The 9,936-nt window shown below is 54.8% G+C and overlaps 1 protein-coding gene across 1 annotated transcript in view; it reads left to right on the top strand.

Moving 5' to 3' along the window:
• LINGO4 (leucine rich repeat and Ig domain containing 4) overlaps nucleotides 1–8,850 on the top strand; it is a 10,644-nt gene extending 1,794 nt beyond the window's left edge. The window contains exon 2 of the mRNA XM_019628957.1: nucleotides 803–8,850. Within this exon, the coding sequence (XP_019484502.1) occupies nucleotides 803–2,597 (1,795 nt within the window). The 3' untranslated portion in view covers nucleotides 2,598–8,850. The remainder of the gene's footprint in view (nucleotides 1–802) is intronic.
• The last annotated feature ends 1,086 nt before the right edge of the window (nucleotides 8,851–9,936 follow it).

Genomic DNA, 9,936 nt, shown 5'->3' with positions numbered 1-9,936 from the left:
CAACCACCCCCCCACCTCCCCACCCCCCTGCTCATGTGTCGGGGGCGGCATTGCCCTTGGGGCTCTTGTGAAGGGCTCAAGTGTCCCTGGGACCTGTGTCACAGCTAATGTGCAGCCTGGCTGTTGTCCACACAGGCGTTCTGGGAAGACTGGATCTCGCCACTCCAGGGCCTTGGCCCCTGGGCCGGGCTGGACGAGGGCAGAGGGGCAGCAAGTGGGGGCTGGGGAGCAGAGCTGAGGTCTGCGTGGTAACCAGCCTTGGGCGACGAATTCAAGGTGGGGCCTCTCCCCACTCGGGATCCAAGCCTGGACAGCCCCCACCCCGGCCCCCCAGCCTCCAGCAAAGCTATGGGTAGATAATACGGGACGAGAAGGGTGGGCAGAGAAGGACAGAGCAGAGCTTGGGGAGAGCAGATTTCAGGGAGAAGGGCCCTGATGTATTCCTGGATCTCACCACGGACACAGGAAAAAACCCATTACAGGGGGGCTCCGAGATACCTCCTGCTGCTTCCTGTCCTAGTCCCATAAAACTTCCCCACAGAAATCAGGCTTGACTAGGGTTCCATGAGCTAGGAGGCACTTGGCCAAGAGGGGAGGAAAGTAGAGGTTCCCCAAAGACAAGCCCGGGGAGGCCCCAGGGAGGCACACACCTGAATTCCTCCTGGCTCTGCGCCCCACTTGCTGGCAGTGCTGAGGTGGGTAGCTCTCTGTCTCTGCTCTGAGGAGGCCCAGGGAAGTCCAGGGTCACCATCATCTGATGCCACTTTCCCAAAAGGGCCATATCATCATCTATCTGTTCCAGGACTAAAGAGAGGATGGCTGAGGCCACAACTCCAAAGCACGCCTGGCCCCCGTGGCCCCCCCTCCTTTTCCTGCTCCTCCTGCCTGGGGGGAGCAGTGGCGGATGCCCTCCTCTGTGCGACTGTACCTCCCAGCCCCGGGCAGTGCTCTGCGCCCACCGGCGGCTGGAGGCTGTGCCTGGGGGGCTCCCACTGGACACTGAGCTCCTGGACCTGAGTGGGAACCGCCTGTGGGGGCTGCAGCGGGGCATGCTGTCCCGCCTGGGCCTGCTCCAGGAGCTGGACCTCAGCTACAACCAGCTGTCCGCCCTGGAACCGGGCGCCTTCCACGGCCTGCAGAGCCTGCTCACCCTGAGGCTGCAGGGCAACCGGCTGCGGATCCTGGGGCCGGGGGTCTTCTCGGGCCTGCCTGCCCTCACTCTGCTGGACCTGCGTCTCAACCACATCGTGCTCTTCCTCGACGGGGCTTTTGGAGAGCTGGGCAGCCTCCAGCAGCTGGAGGTGGGGGACAACCACCTGGTGTTCGTGGCTCCGGGGGCCTTTGCAGGGCTGGCCCGGCTAAGCACCCTCACCCTGGAGCGCTGCAACCTCAGCACAGTGCCGGGCCTGGCCCTGGCCCGTCTCCCGGAGCTGGGGGCCCTGAGGCTTCGCGAGCTGGATATTGGGAGGCTGCCCACCGGGGCGCTCCGGGGGCTGGGGCGGCTCAGGGAGCTGGAGATCCACCACTGGCCGGCTCTGGAGGCCCTGGAGCCAGGGAGCCTGGCGGGGCTCAACCTCAGCAGCCTGGCCATCACCCGCTGCAACCTGAGCTCCGTGCCCTTCCAGGCGCTGTACCACCTGAGCTTCCTCAGGGTCCTGGATCTGTCCCAGAACCCCATCTCAGCCATCCCTGCCCGCAGGCTCAGTCCCCTGGTGCGGCTCCAGGAGCTGCGCCTGTCAGGGGCCTGCCTCACTTCCATTGCCGCCCATGCCTTCCACGGCTTGGCCGCCTTCCACCTCCTGGACGTGGCAGATAACGCCCTTCAGACCCTGGAGGAAACCGCCTTCCCTTCTCCAGACACACTAGTCACCCTGAAGCTGTCCGGCAACCCCCTGACCTGTGACTGCCGCCTCCTCTGGCTGCTGCGGCTGGGCCGCCGCCTGGACTTCGGCACGTCACCCCCCGCCTGCGCTGGCCCCCAGCATGTCCAGGGCAAGAGCCTGAGGGAGTTCTCAGACATCCTACCTCCAGGGCACTTCACCTGCCAACCAGCCCTGATCCGCAAGTCGGGGCCACGATGGGTCATCGCGGAGGAGGGGGGCCGTGCCACTTTCTCCTGCTCTGGGGATGGAGACCCAACCCCCACCGTCTCTTGGATGAGGCCACAGGGGCCTTGGCTGGGAAGAGCCGGGAGAGTGAGGGTCCTCGAGGACGGGACGCTGGAGATCCGCTCAGTGCAGCTGCGGGACAGGGGCGCCTACGTCTGTGTGGTCAGCAACGTTGCCGGGAACGACTCCCTGAGGACCTGGCTGGAAGTAATCCAAGTTGAGCCCCCTAATGGCACTCTCTTTGACCCCAACATCACCATGCCAGGGATCCCGGGGCCTTTCTTCCTGGATAGCAGGGGCGTGGCCATGGTGCTGGCAGTCGGCTTCCTGCCCTTCCTCATCTCGGTGACTCTCTGCTTTGGCCTCATTGCCCTCTGGAGCAAGGGCAAAGGCCGGGTCAAGCATCACGTGACCTTTGACTTCGTGGCCCCTCGGCCCTCTGGGGATAAGGGCTCCGGGGGTAACCGGGTCACTGCCAAGCTCTTTTGACCTTTCCTTCCACAGCAGGGACCCAGCCACGTCAGCTTCAGATACCAAAGGGGGAGGAAAATAAGGCTGCTTGGACCTAAGGCGGTCCCAAGCGGCACAGGTTTCCCACGCCTCCTGCCTGCGCCGCGCCCACAGTTCATGATGCCAAAATGACAGACAGTCTGCCTCTTGCTTTTGCAGTGTGAGGATGGCATTGCCATCTCTTCCCTGAGGGGCCCAGGGAGCCAGCCCAGCCCTCCCACCACCACAAAGCAGGAAACATAACCAGGGCTCCAGTCTAACCCACCAGGCTTTCTTTACACACACTGATACCCTCTAACTACCAATGCCAATTGCCAACCACAGCTACGAGAGTATTGCAGGGGGGAGTGCCACGCGCTTCTTGGAGGCTCTGCTCCTCAACCAGGGGTCTCCTTCTCTTTTCTGCCCGGGCCCCTTCCCAGGCACAAAACCGCAGGCAAAGAAGGGGGTGGGGGAGGCCACACCGCACACTGGCACTGTGTCCCCATGAGCCTCCGCCACCCGCCTCTGTGTGTCACTCTATTAAACCTGCTGCCCAAGGCCATGGCGGTTCCAGCCCCAACTAAACGCGATTTCTGGAGTTTTCTTTACTTCAGACTTTTTCCGCCCCCTATTTCTGTCAACTCTCCCCGCTTCCTGCCTGCCCTCTGAGCATGCGTCCCAGTGGCCCTCCTTGCCTTAATCTAACAGACAGGGGTTTATGCAAAAGGCAACGAGCCAGGCCTGGAGAGAGCAGCATTCCCAGCCCGCTTCCCCAGACTCTCCATCTCTGGGGCTGGAGGAGCGATCATCCGCCTTCCAGGGGTCCCTCTGCAGAAATTCCAACCCAGGACCCCAGTTCTCATTCTTGAGGGACCTCACTGTCGTTCCTGTGCCACAGGTCCCTACTGCCCTTGAGGGAAAGAACAAAGGGAACTCCTAGTAAAATGACTGACAGAAGCAAGAATCTGCAGTCATCAAAGGAGAGAGATCTGGAACGCAGCAGGACTCGGAGGAACGGGGAGGAGGGGGGCGGGCAGAGGCAACAGCAGGAACACCAGCCTAGCGAGTTCCCTTCCGCAGTCTCCCCCAGTTCTGTGCCGAGTGCAGCCCCAGTAGGAAGCTGTCCCTGGAGAGAGGTCACTGTGACGGGGGGGCCTCTGATGCAGAGGTGGAGTGGGAGGAGGTGCTGACTGCCTCTGAGTGTGCTTCAGACAGAGGGCAAAGTGGAGCCAGAAAAGCAGGGATGCTGTGAGCTCAAGGGGCAGCAGCCTCAGCACCACCGGAAGGGGAGGGGTGAAGGGAGAGGACAGGAGCAGGGAGAAATGACTGTGAGGTGGACAGTCACGTGGCCCTGGGAAGCCCCCCCCCCACTCTCTGCAGCAGCATCTGCACAGCGTCCACCCTCAAGAGCCCGACCCACCCCTCACCCAATGATGCGCAAGCACCATGAGCTTCTTAGCTGATTCCTGCTGCTTTTGTCCTTGCTCTGAGACCACTCATTACTTTGACCCTAACAGGTGAGAGGAGCCGGCACCATGGGGACATAGCTGGGTCACGGCCAGGCTAGTTCCTCAGTGGGGCAGAGGTGGGAAGGTAGGGGTGGGGCCAGAGGTGACTGAAAACCCTGAGTGTGGAGCGTGGGGCTGGAGAGTCCAAGTTTTAACAAATGGGTATCCTTGAGCCTCCAACCCTACCCCCACCAGGCACACACAATTCTCTTAGCATCCCCTCTCCAGTTTATAAGACACCAGAAAGGCCTCCAGGGTGGGCATAGCCCTCTCCCTCCTCTCTAGATTCTCCACCAGCAGCTTATTAGGTTGGGATTGGGGGTCAGGGGATAGCGGTTCTCACTCTAGTTGCCCACTCTGCAATGCAGAAAAGGGCGGAAGCCGCATTGCTGTGCAGAGAAATCTCTGGGAGCCCCTGAGGCAGTGGGGAATGGATAACACAGGTGACCTGTGTCCGGAGCAAGTCTCCGGGACAGCACTGCCCCATGGAAATAGAACGCGTCACATATGCAAGTTCAAATGTCCTTGTATCACATTAAAAAAGCAAAAAGGAACATACATTTAAATACTGTATTTTATGTAATCCAATACCCAAACTATTATCATTTCAACATGTTATCAATAGAAAAATTAGTACTAATTCACATTACTTTTTCATAGTAGGTCTTTGAAGTCCAGGGTCCATTTTACGCTTACAGCCCTTTCCAATTCCATCACCAGATTTCCTCCAGAAAGAATCTATTCTGTATTTAGGTTTCAGAAAATTCACTGTTGAAAAAGTCGATTCACCAATCCAAGCTGTTGCAAACACATGAGAAGTTTTCCAACAACTAAATCAAGAACCGGTTTCCACCCTTAAATGGATTAAAACTAAATGAATGTAAAATTCCACTCCTCAGTCACACCAGCCATCTTTCCAGCGCCCGGTAGCCACATGTGGCCAGTGGCTGCCATACTAGACAGCTCAGCTCCAAACACTACAGCTCTGGGCATCAATGGGGCCTCCTTGGCAGAGGTGGGTAACATATCCCTGGAAGCCCATCCAAGCGGGGAAATGCCTGTGGAGTTACCCCACTGCCACCCCTACCCCCCTCACACAGCCTCTCCAGAATGCCTTCGAGAAGAGAAGCCCAACAATGTAGCAAGGTCACTCAGATGAGCATGTGCCATCATTAGTAAGCCAGTCCTCACCTCACCTGTCTGGGAAGGCTGCCCTTAGCTCAGGTGCATGCGTGTGCTGACAGGTGTGTGAATGCCACCAGGGCACATGTGGGTGCGTGTGTGCACACATGCCAGGATGTTGTGGTCCACATGGCTGGGGCAACCCGATGGCGCTCTGCCCAGGGTGGGACAGAGGTGGACAGGGGAGAGAAATAACATTTACTGAGGACCTATTCTACATCCGCGGCTTTATCTTTGTTTTCTTATTTAATCCTCACATCCATCAATCCTAGAAGACAGGGCATCTTAGCTGATGGAACTAAAGGTGGAATAGATGAAGTAACTTCAAGTGCACAGAGCCAGTTAGTGAGGGAGCTGCATTTGAAGGTGAGGCAACTCCAAGCTCACTCTCAAGTGTATTTGAGATCTGTCATCTCATTCCTCCTCGAAGAGCCCAAGTCAGGACTGAAAGGCTGAGTTGTGAGAGGCTGGTATTGGGTGAACTGTAATTTTTTTAATCCTCATTTCCAGGTTCAAAGAGTCCATTCTCTTTCCTTGGAGGGTGTTCTGAAATGGAGTGCAGGAGACAGTAGGTGGAACCAGTTACCATAAAGCCTGGGTTGCCCGAAGATTTCAGTGGGCAGGGCTCTCCACCCAACAAACCAAAGCAGAAAAGCCAACTTTAGCTAGAGGGGTGGGCAGTGAGGGGTTCTCAGACACAGTAGCCTGGTTCCAGAGCCCTGGCTGCCCACCAAGTCCCCTTCCTGGACAACATGCAAACGATCCATTCAAACGACGTTCAGCTACCAGAGTTTTGGGAAAACTGCACACTCCCTTTGCCCGTTACAGGCATCACCCCTTCCTCCTCCATCACTCCAGGCTCTTCACCAGAAACCAGCAACTGGGGGCAAACGCCTTGGGCTCAGAAATTATCCTGGTGCTACTCTTGAGTCGTTAGACCAGATCGATGGATTGTGGCAGGTGTCTTAGGAGAGAGACATTCTCCTCAGTCTTTCCAGCTGCCCCCAACCCACTCAGAGTCTCCCTGCTTAATTCCCCTTACAGAGGGGTTTGGAGGAAGAAGACTCAGGAGCCTCTCATCGCAGTGCTTTCCAGGCTGAATCACCAGCACACTCACTTCTTAGAGCAAAAGTCGCCGGCCTCTTTCTGAGAGATGGATGCTGGCCCGTCCTACCACCTGCTCTTACCTGTACTAACAGCCACTTCTCAGCCTGTTCTCCTTGCCTCTAGTGGACCCTGGGGAGCACAGGCAGCCCGCGCTCTCAGCTTTCCCTGCCACCTGAGGCTTCTCACAGCAGAGGCTCTGTACCTGCTTTGCGTGGAGTCCATGATGGCTTCAGGATGACTGTGGGCAATGTATGAACACCCTTGGTCACTGCTTGCACCAGGTGTTCTCAGAGGGCTCCATGACTCAGGAAACGGTGGTGACCATCGCTGTGCAGGGTTCTTCCTCTCCCTTGAATCAGGGATCCAGCACAGCAAAGGAAATAGTGATATTCGAATATGCCAGGGACCAACACGGGGAGTAGTACTGAAAGGCTGCCAGAGCATCTTTGGGTCCAAACCTCTCTCAGCTTAGGTGAGGCCATGTGTGAAATGGAGGAGCGAAGGGGTAGAGGGAGGGTGGACGGGGATGACCTCCGGAAGGATCCGCCAAGCAGGGGCTAGGCAGGAAGTGGGCAGAGTCGAATTCTCCTCCAACCTGAAACAACTCACTGATTATCCGCCATGCTAGGAATTCCTGAGCACCCTCTCTGTAACCTGAGAGCTTGCTGAGGGTAGAAGCCAGGAAAGGACCTAGGAAAAACCTCCGTTGTGAATCACAAGAGGCTCTGTTGCTGGTAGCCAGGCAGTCCAGTCTGATCCCTCAGAGTTTCTGCTGCTCTCTGCCGGTCCCTGGGGCAGAGGCAGCAAGGACATTGGGAGAGGGACTGAAAAGCCAACCAACCCTCAGCTTTCTGAATCAGGTGCATGAGAGTTACCGAAGGAAGGTGAGGAATAACCAACTGGCCGCAGTCCCCCTAGAAGAGCTGTTCAGAGCGAACAGAGTGGAAGGTGACCCCTGGATTTTACCTTCCTCGCAGGTCAGGTTCTGCAGCACACAGGCCCTGGGGGGAGGGGTTAGACTAGAGCTACCAGTATGGTGGAGGCATTTGGGTTTTGAGCAGACAGCTCTGAGCTTTAAAGTTGTCCCTTCTACTCCCCAACCTCCCTACCCAATCAGTTATTGTGTTGTCGGAAAAGTAGTCATGACGCATTTTTGCAACGAAAAACATAGAAAAAAATACGTTCATGACTTTTCCGACAACCTAATAGAAGTCAACCCGCCTTCAAAAATTTCCAGGAAAAGTGATTACACCTGGCTTTTTACTGCTCTGATTAAGAAATTCCTCCTGTGATTTCATTTTTAATCCCTCTTTTTGGACTTCTACTTCATTTCCTCTTTTTTGCCCACCACCTCCCATTGGAGCTGGAAGATGTTGGGCCCATAAAGTAGGTCTGTGCTTTTTATAGCAACAGTGGACATTCTTCGTTGGGTCTGAACTACTCTTTTACCTCTTTAAAGGTAAAAATAGCTATAGCAATTAAGGCCCTCAAGTACCTAGGAATAAGCTTAAGAAATATGTAAATTCTATATGCAAAAACTTTAAAATGCTACTGATGGGACATCATGACTTAAATATGTATATAGGAAGATCCTATATTATAACTACAATGGTTCTCTCTTAGGTAATCTAAAAATATGTGATTCCAATCAAAATAGCATTAATAGTACATTGAAAAGTAAATTGTGGTACATTCCCACAATATATTACTATGCACTGATGAGAATGAATGGATTAAAACTACACACAACAGAATGGCTGAATCTCCCAGTGTTGAACAAAAGAAGCCAGAGAAAATTCCTAACACTTTTGTGGAAAGCAATTTGGCAATACTATACTTGCCAAAATCCTTTTCAAACTGCCGGTGGAATGAAAATGGGGAAAGAAATCTTCGTGGAAGGGAGGGAATTTGCAAAATTGCATCTACCCAAATGAAAAAAAACAACACACACACTTCTCTGACCTAGTATTTGCTGTCCTAAGTTTTTGTTATACAGATATGCAGAGCCAAATGAAATATACTTGGGTATCAATATAATGTTCAAGGATGGTTGACTGTATCTTACTACATATCCCTCAGGCTTACTATGAAACTTACTGAGGCTGATACATATGTACTGCTATGGGAGACTTCTGGACTATATAAAAAGGTAATTGCAAAATAGTATGTAAAATAGTTTATCAACTGGGTAAAAAAATATGAGTATAATATGCATGTTTTACTATATCTTGTGATATATCTTGTGAAACATCAGGAGAATCTGGTAATATTGGTTGCTTCTGAGGCAGAGAAGACTTATTATTCACTGTAATAACCTTTTACCCCTTTTGCGTTTTGTAGAATGTGCATGTGTTACTTATTCAAAAAACATATATATTTTAAAAATTAATACGAAACGAAAAACTGAGTCCCAAAGGAATCGCCTTACTTAACCAGATACCATCTTGCGTTCATTCAACAAACATTCACATGAGTGCTTACTTAACATGAGCCCGGCGTTGTGACAGAAGCTAGCACGAAGGATCTCCGCCTTACAAGGAGCACCCAGCCCCTGCTCCCCAGGGTGAGCCCCTAGTGCGGGGCGGTGGGTGACGGTGAGGAGAGGCGCAGGGACCCGCTCGCAAGCCTCCCCGGCGCGCAGAGGCGGTAGCAGGCCCCAAACGTCCCTAACGGCCCGGGACCCGGGCAGCAGCTGGAATGTACTCTTCCAAAGCAAACCGTCGCCTGCAGAAACCCGCCCTCTTCCTTGCCTCCCACAGAAACGCCCCCGCCCCCGGCCTGTGCCTCAGCGCCCGCGTTTTACTTCAATCCCCAGGGAAAGGCGGGCCCGCAGCTCTCTTACCACGGGGCGCTCGGAACTCCGGTCCCACTCCATCTGCCCTGCTGCGTGTCGGTCCTCACCGTCTGTTCATTCCTCGACAGAGGAACAGAACGGGCTCTCGCTCTCTGCCGCGCAGTTACTTCACCTTGATCTTGTCTCCATCTCCACGAAGCCTATTTTATGTTCTCCCCCCCCCCCGAAAAAAAAATGTTTTCCATGCCCCCGGAGTCCTTGTGACGGGATGGGGACCAAACGAGGCAAAAGATCGCAGAGGAAACAAGTGTCGGAGCATGGTCCACGATGAGCCTTCTTCCCCAGTGGTCACTGGGCTGTGGGGCGGCACTGGCATTGTACAAAAGCACGAATTTTGTGCGAACCGTGACACGCAGGAGTGCTCAAGCCCCTCGCACCTTGGTCCCAGCCCGGGGGCGCAGATTTTCCCCCAGAGATTAGGGGGTGGACGCCTTCGCGGTAATTGGCCTAGAGGTGGGCCGGGAGGACTCTGTGAAGCCTCTAATTGGCTGTTTAATTCTCAGCAGCTGCACGTTTCATTACCAGTGTCTGCTGTCCCTGGGTCCTATTGGCTGATATGGTGGGCCGGGCCTAGAATCCCATCCGGGTAATTGGGTATCAGCACGCAGCAGCCCGTCGCTCAGGGGCAGCCCGCGGAGGGATTGGTTGTGGCGGGCTGCGAGCCGGCTGTTGATTGGTGCGGGCG

This window comes from Hipposideros armiger, unplaced genomic scaffold (assembly GCF_001890085.2).
Source record: "Hipposideros armiger isolate ML-2016 unplaced genomic scaffold, ASM189008v1 scaffold_819, whole genome shotgun sequence".
Lineage (NCBI taxonomy): Eukaryota > Metazoa > Chordata > Mammalia > Chiroptera > Hipposideridae > Hipposideros > Hipposideros armiger.
This window is presented reverse-complemented; position numbering and strand designations above follow the sequence as displayed.